General features: G+C 38.2%; 1 protein-coding gene across 1 annotated transcript in view; it reads left to right on the forward strand.

The window, feature by feature from the left end:
- Positions 1–20,448, forward strand: part of lrp1bb (low density lipoprotein receptor-related protein 1Bb) — a 281,139-nt gene that overhangs the window by 86,961 nt on the left and 173,730 nt on the right. Inside the window, exon 3 of the mRNA XM_042426612.1 lies at positions 17,443–17,580. Within this exon, the coding sequence (XP_042282546.1) occupies positions 17,443–17,580 (138 nt within the window). The remainder of the gene's footprint in view (positions 1–17,442; positions 17,581–20,448) is intronic.

Genomic DNA, 20,448 nt, shown 5'->3' on the forward strand with positions numbered 1-20,448 from the left:
GGAGTCCTCTTTTTTGGTAGTTGGGTTGGCAACATGACAAAGGAGGTATCATACAGTAATCACGCAGTTTATAGTAATCATCAAAGCTGCAGCTGACATCACTGAAGTAAATGTGACAGTTAATTTTGATTGAGATTTTAGTTCATATCGTTCAGGACTATTTTGCCTGTAACACCTTTATGTTTTGGGGGGTTTGTATGTTGTTTTAGCACTGTACAGTGAAATCCTCTGACAATAAGATGGAATCATATGACTATATTTGACCAATATACTTGATTCTGATCAACAGGTACATTTCTTAGATGTTAAACTTATATTGCTATGTAAAAATCTGGAAGTAGCTGGCAAAGCCCCTGTGGAAATGCAGCTTAGAAGTGCAAAATATTTGGTCCTGTCTGTGGTGAAGCTACAATAACTGTAGTCAGTGTATTTCAAGCTGCCGATCAACATCCTGCAGGGTATTTTATCTGGCAAGTCCCATATTGAAATAAAGGCATCACAAATGTATCTAGTTCCCAAGAGAATTGGCGCCAGTAGGATGGAGGTTTAGGGGGTAATGTAGCGTAGCACCTTGTTATTGAGCTGAAGGACAGGGCCTTTTGCATTATGTAACGTTTATTTTCCTTCCTCTCCATCTCTCCTTCCCTACTGAGGTATAACCCTTCTGTTGACTCATCAAAAAACGTAACAAAAAACCCCCACAAACTTGTCATTACTACAAATGAAGCCAGTTTCCATGCCCATATCACCTCTGCATATTATGAGAATTATGCACTGAAAGATCCAGACTCTATGAATGTCTATATGAACCCATTAAATCTGTATGATCTGCCCAAGATATTAGAAAGCCCACAGGTTATGTAAATTTGATATCATGTCTGGTTTCTCAGCTCCCAGCACCTGACACCTTCATTTGATTTGAGATCAAATGCAGCACATTGTCCTTTGCTATCAGTGTATTTAACCTGCCACGTGTATCTTAGACATCGTAATCTGCTGTTTTTTTGCAGCAGGCTTTGAAATAAGACTTTTTAATTTGCTATTTCTCTCCCTCTCCCCGTCGACATTTGGAACATAACTTATGTACACTTCCTCTGGCTTGTGCCATCTGTTTTACCAGTAGTGTCAGTAGGCGGGGAACAGACACAACAAATATTGTGTGTGTGTGTATGTGTGTGTGTGTGTGTATTTGTATGTTTGTGTGCTTGGAAACATTCATTCCTGTGAAAGCAGTGTGTGCTTTTAAGTCTGCATGATTAAGACAGTCTCTTCTGTCAAAATGTGATAGTTTTATCAAAGAGAAGTCACCTGTTTGCCCTTAAAATATAATTTGCTCACATTCACTCCCCTGCTTGCTGCGTTGCCCCTGTTTCTGCAATTTAACATGTTTTCATATGTTTGAGCATTTGTCTAACTCTAGGAGAAACCATTAATGTGAGAATGAATTTCGTTGCCTGGTGACAATTTTGTACCCGCACCATGTCTCATCCGTGTCAGTAGTGATGCACTGGGAGGAGCACATTACTGCTTTGTCTTTGCTCTCACAGCCCCCATCTCAACAGTTAAGCTGCACTGACACACTTTCCTTTTTGTATTCCCTCCTAGTACGAGTATTGTAAAGGACAGCGCCTCAGCTTGTCACCTGAAGAACCAATGGAAAGAGCATATTTTATAAACTTGACATGCTTGCTGTCATGAAGCCAGTGTGACACTGAAGTACTTAAGTCTACATTATCTCCCTGCTGCTGCAGCAGAGAACAAAGAATCACATCGTTATGAGCTTTAATTCAGAGCAAACATAGTGACACATACTTACCATGACACCCAATGAGAATAATAGCCCGTAAGATCACTATGATGAGTGCTGTTCATCTCATAGCTCGGACTTGATTCTCAATGAGCATGAATCAGTGACACTGGCCTTTATTTATTTATTTATTAATCATGAATAATGGCTAGCCTAATAGATAGTGAAAGGAATGAGCTAATGCCTTCTCTTATGGCTACTCTGTAAATAGTGGTCATAGTCCAATGATTATTTCAAGGGACTTGGGTTAGTGCCAGAGGATATTTAGAGAAAAATGCATGCCCTCCCACTCACTGTGTGTATTATACTCTAACCATGGTCCTCATTAAAGATGCCTTCCAGCCAAAAAAATGACTTATTTACTCGCTTATGATCAATTGATTTACTATATAGGCCAGGACATCAATTTGGGGCCTGAAAACCCATTGCATAGTGCGAAATATAAATAATGTTAAAGTTCACTAAAACTATTATAATTTAATGGAGTAATCCAAGGCCAAGGCATATAAGAGCTCGTCAATTTTATTTGAAAGACATATGGTTAGGTTATAATGTCCTCACAATTCAAACCACATTCTGAATTGCTCCCTTTCCTGCTTTGATTGAAGACGTGGCCAAATCGTAAGTCTTAAAAGATAATTATGATCATGATAATTAAAAAAACACAGCTTGTATATTACCACTTTGATTAATCAAAAAATATTACAGAATGAATACTATTAGAAAAGTATAAAGATAGCCTATTTACTCTTGTCATTGTGTATTATTTGTCATTGCCTTAGAATATGACCCAATAATATTCTTCCAGAAATGACACTATCACCAAAATCTATAGAAAGCTATTTAAAATAAGAATAAAAGATCTAGATCAATGTACAAAGTCAACATCATGCATAGCTAGCAATGTATTGTGATAATTAATACTTTCCTACGAGTACATTTTTACATTAGTATGCTTCACCTACCTTCAATAAAGGTTTTTTGGAGTAAGGTAAAAGGACAAGGTTTGAGGTTTTTATTGGAATGGTCAGAAACCAAGAATAAAAAATACAATACTGCAACAAGATAAAAAGTCAGGGGGCTCAGGAGTACCTAATATTGAGTTGTATTACTTATCTTTTATGCTGTGTCCTTTAACAAGATGGTTAGAAAAAAAGATATTGTATGGTTCTTCCTTGGTTTGTCTTAGAAAACCAAAAAGATTTTACCCTTCAGGTTTTCAGACATTCTTTTCTCTGGCTTATCAGACACGTCCTGCCCTTCTCGTTTTGGACCGCTAATCACACATTTATTATATGCTTGGCAATGTGTTCAAAGATAAGGAAACTGAAGGGGAAACTAAATGGCACAGTGACATACCAATTTTTAGGAACAATTTAATGTAAGTGGGTGTAAAACCTATCGTCTTCCACAGTGGAATGTCCAGAAACTTTTTGCCAGAAAAATCACAAAACATTTTTCTACAATAAAGAATTTTCTGACTTGGCGCTGCTGTTGGTGGTGACATTCAGGGCTAGGTTAAGGCAGAGAAATTACTTTATTATATTATTATTGGGTAGAAGGGATCACAGTGACAGACCCACAGAGAATGATGACCGGGCTATATGGTTCCCCAAAGCTGCATGCAGTGTTTTAGCACTAAATGACAGACAAAGTTAGCAACTAGCTGGTGAACATAGTGGAGCATTAAGCAGCTAAAGAGCCAGATATTTCCCTCAGGAGGGTTAGGTTATGGTTATGAATGCTAATGTTGCTCCATGTGTGCTAGATGTGTAAGCTAATATTAGGCTTATGCAATGTGTTCGTAACAAGTAAAATGGCTGTCTTGCAAAGTTACAGTCTTTTTAGTACAAAATTCCTTCTTTGCGCTTGCGTCTTTCCTTGCTGAGCCGCAGCAGAGGATTTTAATACAAAGCAAGACCTATCCTTTAACCATCACTACAAATCTTCCTGCAAGGGGGTTCTAAGGCAAAATCATATCAATCCTATCATATCGTATCAAGTCAGGGTCTGTATGTTATGTGCCTGTTGAACATTTAGTATCCAAAGTGTTAAAGAGCCATCAACACCAAATATGGTGTGTGGATTCTGAATTTGCAGTGTAATGACTGTGTGAATTTACTATTATAACATGATGACATGATGAAAATGTGTTCAGGCGAACCTATTCATCAGAATCTCATTGTACTAATGATATTAAGTTAGATGACATCATAGCAATTGTGTATTTATGTCTATAATGAAAGGATGCCAGCATTAAATGCAACACTGTATATTATACTCTTAATGAGATCATTCCTCTCAGTGAATATTAGTTTTAGCCTTTCTGACTACAATATACTGTATGTATTATTCATTTGAAGCTGGCCCCAGAACAATTAGATTGAAACATTTGCATAATGGTTGGTCACAAAAGTATCTCTATTGACCAATTATGTTGTTTTCCAAATAATGATGGATTGGCCTTTTTGCAGTTTTGTGGATGGCGTTTCATAGTACAGCTTTACCACAGTACATTGTCCCAAGGCTGCTCATTCTTCTCTGTGAAGTGATGTATTCATTCTTTATTATACAGTAGAGAAGGAATGTCATGGATGCCAACACCTGGCTTCATTCCACTGCACATTGGCGACAGTTACGCTGCCTTTCAAATAGATTTGATTGAATACTCTGCATAATTTACAGCAAATACTAAGCTATTGCACACAGGAAATTAGATGTCAGAGGGTCCAATAAGCTCTGTACACATTACTTTTATAATTACTTATGCATTCAGTTAATGCACACAGTATATAACATGTTGCAAATTATATTGATTTGCATTTCTGAGGTGGTAGATTTTGAGTGATACCATGTATTATGCAATAGCAAATAATTTAAATAGTTAATGCAACAGGGGGGGAAATGTAAGGTTTTGACATCAGGACAGAAAGATTGACAGGTAATTTATTCAGTGTTAATAGAATAACCTACAGTATATATATATCAAAAAATCAATGATGTGAGACTGTATGTGTATGTGAGAATGTACTTAAAGCTATATAGTAATACTTTTTTCAGTACTGAGTAGTGTATAGATTAAAATGTTAAAGTCAGTAATCACAGTACATTTTGGAAATTGGCTGATTTCCTAGATTTTGAATGAGAGGATTTAGATTAATTTTGTCTCTGCATTCAATGGAGAGACTGATCTAGGTCATGCTAGCTTGGTGGCTTGAGATAGGCAAATGTGGCTAAAATCTGCCAAAAGAAGAGGAATGCACCTTCCTGTAACTCCAAAATTGTTTTATCAATAAACTGTGTTAATTAGCACTGGCTAGCTACTGGCTGCTACTTGAAGTCACCTGGGCTAAGCTAGCTGTTGATGGTCAGCAAACAGCCAAACTGTAGGCTCACTGCTTAAACCACAATGTTTGTTTTCTATTTCGAACTGTGTTGAATACAGATCAAAATGCATGACGGCCACCCCTTCTACCACACAAAACCAACAAAATTTCATGTTAGTCTACACATCATGACAGCACACACAGCCAAGCAACTATTAGCGACAAACACTTCAGAACCATGAACAGTGTCACTGTTCACTCTCGGTACAGGGACACAGTGTTGCTGGTCATTGTCCATGGTTCTGAAGTATCTGTTGCTAATGGTGGCTTGACTGTGTGCACGCTGTCATGATAGAGTATACACACAGAATTACATGAAACTTTGTTGGTCATTATGTGCATTTACGGTAAATGGACAGTACTTGTATAGCGCCTTTCTAGTCTTCCGACCACTCAAAGTGCTTTTTACACTACAAGCCACATTCACCCATTCACACACACATTCATTCGCTGAATGGCTACAGGGGCTACCATGCAATGTCCCAACCTGTCCTTCAGAGAGAACTAACCATTCACACACATTCACACACTGATGGCACAGCAGGAGCAATATGGGGTTGAGTATCTTGCCCAAGGACACTTCGACATGCAGAGTGGAGGAGCCAGGAATCGAACCACTGATCTTCCGATTAGTGGACGACCTGCTCTACCTCTTGAGCCACAGCCACACGGTAAATGTGCATAATGACCACTGAGTTGGTAAATTTACCGATTGACCGGCAATTCTGCATAATGACCGTTTTCAAATAAACCTTAACATATACAAAACAGTGGTAGCTGTGGCCAGAATAAAATCAGTTGGCACGGCAGCCTATTATATTTTAAATAACTTACCTTTTGATGATCGCATTACTTGAGAACGAAATCCATTCTCTTATCTTTTTGGATGACGTGGTTGATGGCAGGGTCATGCAACTGATCCTTTGCTTTTAATTTCATCAGCAATTCTTTTTTGGGCTGCCAAGTTGTGTTCTTTGAGTAGGTTTTTATGTGTTTCAGTGCAGAGAATGACCTCTCCACAGAGGCAATGGACACAAATTGTCAGGATGAGGCATGTGAGAGTGTCCACTTGTGCCATGCTTTCTTTCAGTTTTTACCTTTCCAAGTCAGACATGTAGTACATGACGGTGAGTTCGATATAGAGTCAGGACTGGTCAAAATATGCACCATAACTCTCCATCAAACTTGAAAAGGCAGCATTAGGAAAATGATCACTGTAAAGCCTGAACTGTTGTGGATCCAGAAGGGCCAGGAACGCCAGCTTTTTTTGGTCACTAAAATGGTTGGCATTCTGGGTTAGAAGGTTGTCAATTACACTGAGCGACCACTTTGTCAACACAGCCACAACCCCACAAGAACTCCAGCAGCCGTGTGCTCGTCTGTCCTCTGTCACATCATCATACTTGAAAAAATGGTCTTTCATCCCATCTTCAATGACATAGCAAAGCACATATGACATCTGGACTACAATGTCTGTTGTTTCATTCAACCTGACTCATTCAACAGCTACATTCCTCACCTCCTCCTTCATGCTATCTGTTATTACACTAGCAACAGCGCTGATCAGGTCATTCTGAATCATCAGTGATGTGCGACTGTATACTGTTGATGTAGTGAAGTGAGTGTGCAGGTCACTGTCATAAATCCAGCAACTCCAGGTAATCCTCCTTGTTTGCCAAGCCTGCTCCTTCATCGTGACCTTGGAATGGCAACTCCTGCTTACCTAACTCCACACAGTTAATGAGATGTTTCAAAATATCCCGGTTCATCCCAACCATCTCATAATGAGCAATGAGTTGTTGCTCATCCAGCTGGAGCTTTATCCTGGTGCCACCAAATGTTTTAAGGTGAATAGTAGCTTTTAGATGACTTGAAGCATTCTGATGGAGGTGGGCTGACTTAGATAAACTTCCTAAATCAGAAAATCATCTGTGACCCAGGACCCATGCTCTGCACCAAACAGCAAGCAGTCCCAGCAGTAAAGCTTTTGCTTCTTGGTTGATCCTGTCATCCAGGGATATTGCCTGTAATTGCTGAAGTTGAAATGCCTCTCAAAAGCTTTTGTTCTAGCATAGGTCTTTCTTTGCAGATTAACTCCAACTTTTCATTAACCTTGAAAATGGCATGGATAATACATTTGAAACGATATCCTCCTCACTAGCAGCAGTGTTACTTGCAGCTTAAACTGTGAAGTGAACCAACAGGCTAGCTAGCTAGTTTATTAGATTTTTTTTCCCTCTAGCTTGTGATTTGTGTCCCCCACAGCAGGCAGATCTTGTCATAAAGTTAGCGATAACAAAGCTCACCCATTTAGAGGGAAGATATGATTGGTCAATTTTACTGTCATTTTAAAATTAGTCGCTCATTGAATTACTATTGCTCAGCCCTCTGTAAACTTATAGCCAGACCATCGATCACAGAGCTACATAGCATTTTCTTCCCAGCAACTGCTGAGGCAACAAAAATCTAATAGGAAGACAAAAGGGGCTTCTTAAATATTATTTTTTAGAATATCTTAGGCCCTCTTTGAGGACCTAGAGGGCCCTGACGGTTCCCCTCTGATAGTAATTAGCTACTGCTGTTCAGTAATTAGTCAAATAATGTAAGTCACTTTTCACTTTTAAGTGATTAATAATGGATAATTGTGTACATTTTTCAAGTAATTTGCCCAACACTGCCAGCAAGTGGAGAGAACAGTGTAGGACAATAACTATTGCAAAAACAATTATCCTTAACATACAGACAAGGCAACCAAGGAATTTTATTTTAGAATCAAACAGTGGAACATCTTGATTGTCTAAGTCAGTATGGCCTCAGTCTAAGTCAGCATGTGTTTCATGTGCTCAAGACCAGACTGAATGTGTAAAGCCACCCAAAAACTGAAGAACTGAAGATGGCTGCAGTGCAGGTCTGGCAGAGCATCACCAAATGCTGGGCATGTGCATCAGCAAACATGCAAAGGCATTTTCCCACCAGGGAGTTGTCCAGTTCATACTGTGCCATTGGCTGCTTCTCAGTACCTCCATGTGATTTGTTTGGAGTCAAATGATTGCTTACTTTCCTGTTGATGTTGATAAAAGAGGCAAGAGCTATATGCTATCATTGGCATCCAATGGCATCCATCTTTCTCTAATTGTAATAAAAATTAAACATTTAATCTTGTGGTCATACAGTAAGTTTGTTTCTTTCACTGCCCATATAGAATATATTTCCTCTCTGTCTGGGGTCAGACAAATACAGCAAAATAAGCTCTCTTGGCTGACTACATTATTCCAAATGCCAAGGATGTAAATGTCACACAGGAAAATTATTCTTTCAAAGAGCCTTTCATGTTAAGACCACTGTGCCTTTTAAAAGCAGAACATGCTGGGAAGAGATGTAATTTACAGTTGGTAAAATGTGGCTGTAATGCATACTACACTCTGCTCCTGTTTACCCCATTACTCCCTATCTGCACGCATTTGCCATGGAGCTGTTGGAAGTCTTTGCCACATACTTCAGATGATGCACGTTGTTCATGACAAGAAGCAAGATAAGTAATGTAGAGCACCACCAGACATTCAGAATTTGTGCAAGGATTGCTTGCCTTTGAGACATTAACACAGATCTGTGTACCCAAATCAAGCTGAGATATGGAGAAAATGGCTCGTCAGCAGCTCTGTTACATGATAGTTAGAAATATATTATCCCTTTCCATCAGTTATTCAAGGCAAGCTACAACATCACAGAGCTGAGACATCTTATTATCCAAACATCCTCAAGCTTTAAGCGTGGCAACAATAATGACTTCACCACAGACAGACAACATGCAAAGGCTAAGAGTTCACCATTTTCTGAGTACATCCTAACTGCCTTAATTGCATCCACATTCCCTCACTTACGTCTTTTCTTTGCATCTTAATCCCTCCCACTACAGATGCAAGGAGAGACGCAAGGAAAAGATGCGAGGAAAGAAGAAATGAGATGTAGTTTCCTGTGAATTGTAGTCTAAAGCGATGCCCATTTCTGATCACGGCGGCACAGCTGGATCAGCTGTCTGTCAGCTGTGACAGCTCTGTAGTCTGTAGAACACTTTGTTATGATTTGGAGTGCCTTTACATAATGTGCTAGCCAAATCATAATAAGGGCACACAGTTACCACTACCAACACAGCAGTGTTTTTTCTGTCTGTATGTTTCCTTTCCTTCCACTTTGACATCCACACATCTTATTAAAAACATGCATTCTGTATTTCTACTATAATCACAGTATAAATAATAACCACATTTTATAAATGCACTTCACTGCTCAGATACTGAATGCACATGAACCATTTCTACTGGCAGCAGATTTAATAATTTGTGTCTGTATTTATTGGAAATGTAGAAATTATTTATTAGCTCAAAAGTTTAAGGAAAAATGGGAATGATGTAATACATCTCACATCCAACTATAGTTTGTACCTGATACACAGTGATTCACAGCCTCACAAGTGACTGATGAGAAATTACATTAATTAAACAATTAAAATGTGTTTTTTTTTGCTGACAGACAGCAGACTGTCTCCTTCCTCTCTCTGGCTCTCATTTATACATAATAAAGGTTAAAGGGGTAAATAACATATCATTAAAAGAAAAAAATATTAATAATGAATGAAGAACCTTGTGGTTGCTTTTGTCGATCATATCTACCATTAATACATATCCATTATTTTTAACTAAGGGAATTGGGATGACTTCTTGATGGTTAATCTTCCTCAAACACACAAACAAATACACACATATACAGGCACACAAGCAGAATAACTGAATTATTGATGCTTTTTAGACTCTATATTTATTCTTCCACACCAGTGACACAGCTTATGAGCCCAGAGATTATAATGTTAACAACATTACAGCACCACTTTTGGCAGCATCATCTCTGTCATGGTTTGTTGTTTTGAACTGCTCATCTATGAATTTTGTGAAAGTCAACACTGCTGTGGCTACTTGTTACTCAGATAACATTTGTCATACATTGATTGCTGATGTGTAATAAGGAGTTTGATTGATGTATATGCAACTCTCAACTCAAGGCAAAACTTATCTTAACTTTTTTTTTTCTCTACAGTGTTGTGAAAGTAGGGGAAATATTTTATACTCTAGTACCTACACACAAATCACAAAATCCAAGTGAATTTCTTCTGACATGGAAGGCAAAGTGTGAAACGAGGGGTTGTTGCTGGTTTAGGCCTACTGTCGAGAACCTGAGCCACAGAGCACCAAGTATGCGCATTGTATGTGTGTGACAAGGCAAAATCAATATTTACTGTACTCTGAGGGTTTAAGGTGCCACCACAGCCGATGCATTCATATTTTTTCAGTGATCAACATCAACTGTTGGCTTAGGTTCAGATTCACCAAAATTATTTTGCACTCTCAGCATGCTCGTGATTAGATTAGAGATTTATGTAAGAATAATAATGAGGTTGGTGTTGAAAAATGCAATGCTCACATTAACTAATTGTGGGATTTGCTACAAAAGAGATACTGTTATAAAGCCATTATGGGAAGTCTACTTTGGTATTGCTTCAGGTCAGGCATCAAGATGCTACTTTGATCATCAACTTTAAGCATAAATTAAGAAAATAAAATCCTTTTGCAGATGTTTTCCAAGGGAGATGATGAATCCCTGAACACAAAAGTGCAAGGAGCTTCCCCTGCTGATAGGTTCTCAGTTATTTTCTGTTAGGAATTCATTATTCCACACAAACTGGCAGTGGCTCAGATTAACATGATTATCATAATGAACATTTCCCCCCAGAAGCATTTCATTATCTCCGCCAGGCGTAAGCCTGGAAGGAGATCATGCGTTTAGTCGTGTGTGTCCCTATGTCCGTGTGTGTGCACGTGTGTCCGTGTGTGGATCTGTCCGCAGCTAATCTCGCATACTACTGGACCCATCACTAAAATTTTTTGTGCACGTTTATGACTGTATGCTCAAGGAACTCTCATGGTTGTGGTGATTTTTAAAAAAAAAAAAAAAATTATAACATGATTCCTTATGAGCCTATAGTAGCGCTTAGACTTTCTTCTTTTCATCAGTCCTCGCCATTTTACGACATACATTATGACATAGCAAAAGGCATTTCTGGCAATCAGCTAGGCTAAAAACAAGTCCTACCTAGTCTGTTAGGCCACATTTTGGCCTTTGTCGTGGCTCAGAAACTGACATCCATAGAAAATTTGGTCTCATCTTGAACTGGAGCATCTACTGATTAATTCCGTACCTGATATGTTATGATCCACCAAAGTCAGGCACGATACAAGATGAATACATTCCCTTTTTTGTTAGCCTCATTGGCATCTTCACTGTAAGGGAGCCGATAGCACCAGTAGGAGTGAGATTCAACTCCTCTTTGTTCGGGAGGGGAGAGGGAGGTAGGGAAGGGTTTTATTTTCAGCGGTATTGTGATGACCCCTGGTGTCATCTTTGTTTGGCTGTGTGATTCACCTGCCTGTTTACTTTGCAGGTGATTGTAAGCGCAACTGGGAACACCTGAGGGTGTTGCCAGGTTATTTAAGTCCTGGCTGCAGCACGGCTCACTCTCTCTCTGACTCGCTGCCACTCTCTTCCTGTTTTGGTTCAGTTACGCTATTTTAGTTTATCCTTATGTTTTGTTTTACACTCTATAACACCAATACACACATCCTCCACTCATGCACATCACATACTACTGACTCTACTGGTTTCCACATTCCATATTATGAATATTTAGTTAGCTTTTTAATTTGGTCAAATTTGGTTAACTTGTGTTAATAAACTTATCTTCTGTTAAAACCAAGCATGGTGTGTCTCCTATTTTGTTATGGCCAGAGAGCCAGGTCAGGTTTGTTACAAAAAAATGTTCTAAATAGATAACAAAATACAAAATACACTCAAAATACTATGTTTAAATTGAGAAGTTTGGACTTATCATCCCGTTTATTGTTTCCCTATTAAGTTTATAAAGTTAGGCAAACCCAGGACACAATATCATTACACAAAACTGAGACTATACTATACAAAAACTCTTTATTAAAAACTTTGCATACATCTATATAAGAAAACTGAGACTGTACTATACTATACTATACTATACTACATAAAAAAACCTTATCCAAAACTTTATTAGTAATATTAATATTAATATTAGTATTAGTAATATTAGTTTGGCCCAGCTGTTTCCTCCTCAATCACTCCTCAAAGTAGGTAAATAGCACCATGATTTTTAATTAACATGTCTCCAATCCAATCCAAAGTGTTTCTGGTGGCACTTACAGACTGCAGTGTTCATTAAACCAACAATGATCATAATGAACAAATATTTGCTCTACTAAGCATTACCACTGGTGCTATTCAAAATGTAAGTAGTAAGTAGTATAAAAGATACAGTCCATGAATTGTCCAAAATGGAAAAGTTCATCTTGTGGAGAACATTAATGTGCTTGTTGTGTTTCATGTTATGTTTCATGTTGCTCATTTGATTTTGATATATTTTTGTCTACAGTTGAAACATTTGGCCTGATAGTCACACAATAGCAAACCTCAGAAGCTCAATAAAAATGACCAGGAAAAGTTCACTTTGGATCACGAATGTACACCAGCCAGCAAGGCAAAAACACTATGACCCACTCACCACACAGAACATTTGCAATGATTACACAAAACTCTACATTGCAGTCAGCAACGATGTTCGTTCACATGAAATGCAAACATTTTTAATGAATTATACCTACAATATCTGCTCATACCAACCACAGTATGGTTAGGGGAATAAGTCCTCATATCTTAAGAACAAAATAGGTAATTTTTTGTGATTTTGCTGACAAAATTTCAGTCAGTATCACAGTCATTTCTTGTAATTCTCTTGCTGCAAGTTACATTTCAGGGTTTATCTTCCGTATGAAGCACATAATCAATCCAGTAACAACACAAATGTGGCTTTGCTTGCAGCAGTGCCAGTAATACTGTATATGTGCAGTATTTAGACTAGATGGGAATATTTCATTTTAATTTATTGTTGTATTATTGTAAAGTACAGCATTAATAAATATTGATGCAGAACTTAAATGTTGCCCGCTTTGCCTGAGTAAACATATCACGCCTATTTTTTTTTAACTTACCAGGGGAACATCTGCCTTCCACTGAATGTGTTATTAAACTGGTATTTAAGTGTGCTTGCCCATTTCATCTCTGGACATTATTCATTTATCAAACCATTACTGGGACCATGCAGTTTGTTTTGCAGTCTGTCTGTCTGTCTGTCTGTCCATTCATCTGTCCATCCATCTTAGCTTGCTACAGAGTAACATTACAAGCCCCTACACACTCATGATACTCCTACACCTTCACTCATTCTGCCTGACTGACCTTCTCAGGATTAGTGGGTGTGTATAGATGGTACTTGATTGACATCAGCCATTTTGCTGCACTTGTTAAGTGCATCATTCTTATTAGTTCATGAAGTTTGGTGTTCTTGTAATTTCCAACACACAGTAGGTCTTCCCAACTTCAACCTTGGCAGCCAGTGTAATCTACCAGAATAAAAAACACCCATGTGGGCGTGTCTGGCCTATGATGCAGAAAACAGTTTCACATCGATGTAAGACTTTTTCACTTAAGATATTTTGACATATTACAGTAGGAAAAGCACAGATTTAAATAAAAAAAATGAATGATGTCTTAATTCTATTTAGCTGCTTTGGTTTCAAGGCCCTGGTATTGTGCATGCTGACTCACTGTCACTCTTTCATTTTTGTTTCTAAATTGCGACTTAAAAGCATCCAGTATTTATTTCAACTACATTGCTGGGCAGAATTCAGGCACAAATTGATGAATTAGTTCATTAAAATTTTGTGTGCTACTTCACAAGTTAGATCCTTTTCCTAACTTCACAATATTTATTTGAAGTGATTTTCTTGTTTCCAATTTCTGCTGTCTATATTCACATACAGTAATAAGTATTGCTGATATGACTATAAGGCTATTTATTCATACCACGAAGCAAAGAAGCACACTGCATAAAAAACACCAGGCCTTCAATACCTGCAGCTTAATGAAATCCCTGCTGTTCTGCAGCAAAAAATGTATTTGCACACTTGCAGTGTTTGATGGCAGTTTGCTAAGTTTCAGTCATGAGTCCCTGTGCTGTGTGTCAATGCAGGACTGACAGTAAAATTATCCAATTTATCATTCAGGAGGAAACAGCAAATCAAACTCAACAACATGTAAACACCAGATTTGCTTACCAGAGAATGGAATGAAATGCTGCTTTTCCCAAAGATATAATAATGCACCATACATCAAACTTATTATGATTGGCAGTTACCAAGCTACTGACAATCATTATACAGGATCTAATTACCTAATGTTTATCGAGCACTGATCATATAGCCTGCCAAATTGTAATACATCTACAAACCAGACAGAACGCAGTCAGACTGAGCTGTCTTACCTTAAACAAGGTCACTTTTACTCCCTTTCCCTGGCACAAAAACATTCAGGTTATTAAAATCCAAGGCTGATTAATTTTTATGTGACAGACATAGATGTTTGCTCCATTGTCTTGGCTCTCAGTTCATTCTACATACTATGTCCCCACTTGAAAACGAGTGCCATACTTTAGAGTTTGAGTGTTCAGTTAGTATTTTAAAACTCACTGATTAGAAAAATGTGTTGGTTTTGCACTAAGCTAATTGTAGTTGACAGATCAACTGATTCATTCATTCCCTCCTCCATGTTGCATGCTAATACTGTTTTTTTTTTGAGGGAAAACAGCTGGGACGCCGTTGGCTCACTACACACAGAGACCCAATCCAGCTGCTACAATGGCAACTCGCTAGAGGGCGCTCTTCTGGTTACAACAGATCCCTGAGACTTATTGATACATATACATTGTAGGAAAAAGTCCTGTCACTTTTGTTTGGGCGAACATATGATGCTTTCATGTCTATATTGGAGCTATTGAAATTATGAGATTCTGACTTGTAAATTGTGTCCACATACCAATGGCACCCTCCCCATTGGTAGTATATAAAAAAATGGTGTCAGACAGCAACAGACACCAATACACCCCTCCTTCTCCAATCCAACCACTAAGACACTGAGATGACTGGAATTTCTTTCCCAGTACTCCCCTGATACCATCCAATAATTTGGAAGATGTTATAATTACCTAAAAATTGTACACATAATGACTTTAGCTAAAAATACATGACAGACACAGTATTTGCTAGTGAAGATGCCCCAAAGGAGTTGTAATTACCAGAGTAACTTTTTGTTTACTTGCCTCATTTTGTCCATGGCAAAATAGTGATTGCAGAATTGCTCATATTGTAACTGTAACTTGGGTTTAAGCAACATGCATTAAGTTCTATGAAATGGAAAGCTTAGGAGTGAGAAGCTCCAGTTCAGCTGTCTGAGGACATATTAGATTACATAGTAGTATTATACTGTATATTCAACTTTGAATGATCATCCAATGTAGTACAGTAGTTTGGGAATTGATGGAGGAATTCTGAGCACCCCAGCTGTTGAGAGACCATCTGTGTACCCCTGCATGACAGATCAGAGCCACTGAATATTCATGCCCCTCCCTCCCCTTATCACATTAGATTAGAACCCATGTGGTGAGAAGCAAGGGGGAGAGGCTGACAACACAGTTACGTTGTCAGCGACCCTTACAGCTGTGTGTTAAATAGCACATTTGCCAAATGGACATGTGCTATTCTGTGACACTGGGATGAACGTTCTGTGACAGTGTGTCCTTTTGCTGTAGTGAGTGAAAATGTCCTCTGTATTTTCAAATGTATGATAGGCAAATGCTATAGACCACATATTTGAGTTAGAAATGTCTGAAATGTATGACTCGAGTGGTTTCCATAAGTGGTGATTGCTGACATAAAAGTCAAGTGTGTACGCTTAGTCTTTACAAGACCATTGCCGATATTTTGAAGATGTAGTGTGTATTTATTTACTTGCTACAGATTCATGATCATTGAGAAAGCAAGTTAATTCTTCATAACACTCCTCTATTTTAATGTGGAATATGTATGTATGATATCACAAATTAGCTTTGGTATTATGCAGTGTGAGCAAAAGTATCATAAAGTCAATCCCGAAATGAGCTAGAAGAGAAATTTAAAGAGTGATGCTTTAAACACATTTCGGAGCCCAGAAGATGAGGCTGCCAGTTTGCTCGTATATGAAATATGAACTCTCAGAGACAAGGTCACTTATATTTGACTTACCTAAATATGGAATGAAAATAGTGTAAATCGGTGGGGCTTGAAGAGATAGCCAAGAAATATTCATTAAAGAAGAAGATCCACTGATACCCTTTTAAAGCAATAAAAATGCTTGGGAGGAGAAGCTACCATGAGTCATTATTGTGTCAATACAGAAGCATACCCACAGTGCTTGTCCACATATCACTTTCTGTAAATCAGCAGGGGATGACAGCCCTCTTTGTAATAGCCACATTAATTGCAGCATTTCTTGCCATACAAAGTAGAAATGGATGCTGTGAATAAGTAATCGCCCAGTCAAGATGGTCCATGTGTGCTGGGATGTGAGTTCTTAGGGTTGGGAGAACTCCAGGGATTGTTACAGATCTCATCACGTGGGTGATAAATCTTCCTATTAAGTGGCTGCAATGGCGCATTGGTAATTGATATCAATGTAGTTAAGGTGGAGATGTGACACATTTACAGTGCTGGTGCACTGGTCAGCTGTGTTTTATGTGCTCCCGTGGCTGCCACATGAATGAGGGTCACCTATGTGCCTCATGAATCCTTAAACAGCTGCTCTCCGCTGTTTGCCTGGCTGGCAGGGGGAGTCGGGCAGTTTGTTACAGGACTTCACCAGTGTGGTTGCAAAGCAGTGTGGTGAACATCTGTTGTGTGTAAAGAACAAAGCTGTGAAGTATAAATGCATTTGCATATGCATAGGTTCTTCTACCTCATAAAAAAGAGGTCTTGAGGTATCAGCACTTTGAGAAGGAGCTCAAGAAATACTGGAAAAAAATGTGTTTACCTGCACAAAATTACAAATGATAATGACAATAGAATATGCTAATTTATTTCATACAGGTCTTTGGTGTCCTACTGTATGTGATGCTCCATATGCTGAAACAATCATTGTTAAAATTCATTTAGCTTTGCAGTGAACTGATACAGAAAACAAAATATCAACGTTGAAATAAATGGATTTACAGTATTTTAACACTTTGTTGTCTCTCTACTTCAGGTGCACAGGAGGTGGTGATCAGATGTCCCCTCAACCACATACAGTGTATCGGGACAAAAAAATGTATTCATTTCAACAAACTCTGCAATGGGGCTAAGGACTGTGAAGATGGTTATGATGAAGGAGTTCACTGTCGAGGTAAGAGTTAATAATGCGTCTTCATATCCTGCTTCTTTTCGCCTTGGGTTTGGAATACATAAATGAATAAGTAGTCTCATTATTATGTTAATTAATCAGATCATGCTCATTTTATTTGGATTATTAAGATTGTGAAATGTAGTTTACCCATTTAGTCTGTATTGAATTTGTAAAATATATAGCTGTGGAAAATGCACACTTTTATTCTCAGCTGATGAGCTTTGCATAAGAGATTCATTATTCCTAAATTCTGTCAAGTAAATCTAAGTGTGCTTTTCCTTGATTGTAGGGGTTTAAGGATCATTTTCACATCCACATTGATAAGCACTGTTTAATCTACCCTTTGTCACACCTAAATCCAACCCTTAATGCATGATAGCTGATAATGTAAATGCAAATTCATGACATGGAAGCTTGAGCCGGAACTGTCTAACTTTTGTGGTAAAACTGGTTGCCAAGGTGACTTCTCATCATGCTTCCTGTCAGAGCAGGCAACAGACACAGCAGGACAGTAGCACCAGGTGTTGTGTTGTACACACGTTTTTTGTTGTTGCTCGCATCCTTAGCAACTGTACCAAGCTGCTATGGACACCTGGCTTCTGTGATAAGGCGGTGTCTGCTTCATGATTGCTGCAGTCTTGGCACAACAGTAGCCCTGGTCTGGCGGAAACGGTGCCCTTGACCTGTAAGTCAGTTAAAGTCATGCTGGGCTTTGTCTCTGTGTGAATGCTGGGTGCAAGGAAATGGGAGCCTTTGGTTCACAGCTGTGAAGAATCCAAAACTCTGCTTGTTGGCAGAAAACTCAAGTGTTTCACTCCCTACACTAATGCTTGCATTGATGAATTTTACTTGGTAGATTGCCTGAGACAAGAGAAAGGAACTGAATCAATATTGATTGAAGTGGGGAGATTGCATGAGTATGCAGTATGCCATTTATTGCCATTTAAGTGTGATAATTAAATTAATACACCTAGAATAAATTTAACGTATACCTAACCTTATTTTGAGGCTGCATGGAGGCCTGGGGTTTAGAGAATCCTTTGTGAAACTGCAATAGCACATATCTGAGACCATACTACTACTTTCAAAATCTGCTGAATTGTTCCTGAGCTTCACAACTATCTTCGGGGTTAATACTTTAAGGTCTGTGTAGTTCATTCAACTAAACATCAAGGCAGGATAAGGGGTCTGAAAACCTACTTCAAATACTGCCTTCATGTCAGGTTTCATAAAAAAAGTAAAATGCAACCCTAGAGAAACACTCAAGTCAGCCCAGGCAGGACACACAAGCAGAGAAGAGTCAGTTACAGTAATCATCCAATACAGATAGGAAAATGTAGTGAAGATCATAATTGCAGTATCACAGTATCAGCTACTATACTTCTTATATCAGATAGTATATTCAATGCTGTACATGGCAAGGAGAACTTTCCCCTTGCAGCAGTAAGTAGTAATCATGATAATGATCTCCATTACAGATTCTGCAAAAGGAAAGCGATTAGACACTATTCTAATATACTGCTAGCATACAATATAATAGCAGTAAGTCTCAGGATGCCGTATCTTACTGGGAGAATTGATGAGTCACGCCATCAGGCACAATTTCTCAGATAAACTGAAAGAAATTTGGACTGAAAGAAGTAGTCCTGTTTTTAAATGAAATTCTGTTGTTTTGGATGTTTCTTCTGGTTGCAATGCTTTTTACTGCTGAATAGGATGTGTGATTGTTTTCGCTCTTTTTTATTTTGAATACACAGCAACAACACAAAGACTTACTGGAACCTCCTCCAAAAGAAAACAGTATCATAGTACATTGTACCTAAAAATAATAGGGCTTTCATTGCACAGAATTACTTTGTGTTCTTATTTTACAAGCAAATCTTGCATTATATCAAACACCTAAGAATAAAATAAAATAATAAATGGTATAATCTTATCTTGATTGTCATTTTTCTGATACAAGTGTAAAGTAAAAATATGGTAAAAGAGCTTTTCTATGCTATGTAATATAATATATTTGGGTGCCAAAGGTCCTCTTTTCATGAATATTGAAAGGTAAAGTGATTTTATAAACCTTAGTTTCAAGGCCTCCTATCTCTACTTAAAAAAATATATTTTTCTCTGTAACAACGTGTTAAATGAAGTAAAGAGCCACAGTTGAATTACCAATAAATCCAGAAGTGTGTATGCTCTTTTATGTGTTACTGTAATTTGGATGTACTGCTGTGTATTTGAATTTTTTGTTCAAAGTGTCAGTTATGTCAAGTATTTTAAAGCGCACATCTACCATGACTGTCACTCTGGCAGTAAGGACAGCTTTCTGTTGCACTGCAGTATTCACTGTAAAACTATTTTATCTCAATTGACACACAGAATCAGTGAAGAAAACATTACTGAGCCTGGTCCATAATCTGGCTTTTTACCATACATTACCGCTGTGGGTTTCACACTGTCTTAACCTTGAGAACTGCATGTCCGCTTTTCTTGTCTCCCTTGTGTCATATTACACATTCCTTGTCCATTAAGGAGTAACATGACACCTCTGTGTTTAATTCCTTTAAAAGGCACTATGTGATTTGTGAGAATGTGTGACCTGAATGCTAACAATCCACCTCTTAATGCAACACTGCAGTCAACTACTTCAAATTTCCTTGTCTACATCGGTAGAAAGATTCAGCCTTTTGCAATGAAAACATTTGTTTTGTACAAAACCTGAATTTGTATTCTTTCTACATAGATAACACATCATGGTCTTTGTGTGGTGCCAACCTTTTGCTTAAGTTCACTCAGGGACACATACTGCACTGTATGCTTAGTCCCACATGGACAGAGCAAACTCACTGGGAAGCATGAGAAATTGAGGTCACC

This window comes from Thunnus maccoyii, chromosome 11, assembly GCF_910596095.1.
Source record: "Thunnus maccoyii chromosome 11, fThuMac1.1, whole genome shotgun sequence".
Lineage (NCBI taxonomy): Eukaryota > Metazoa > Chordata > Actinopteri > Scombriformes > Scombridae > Thunnus > Thunnus maccoyii.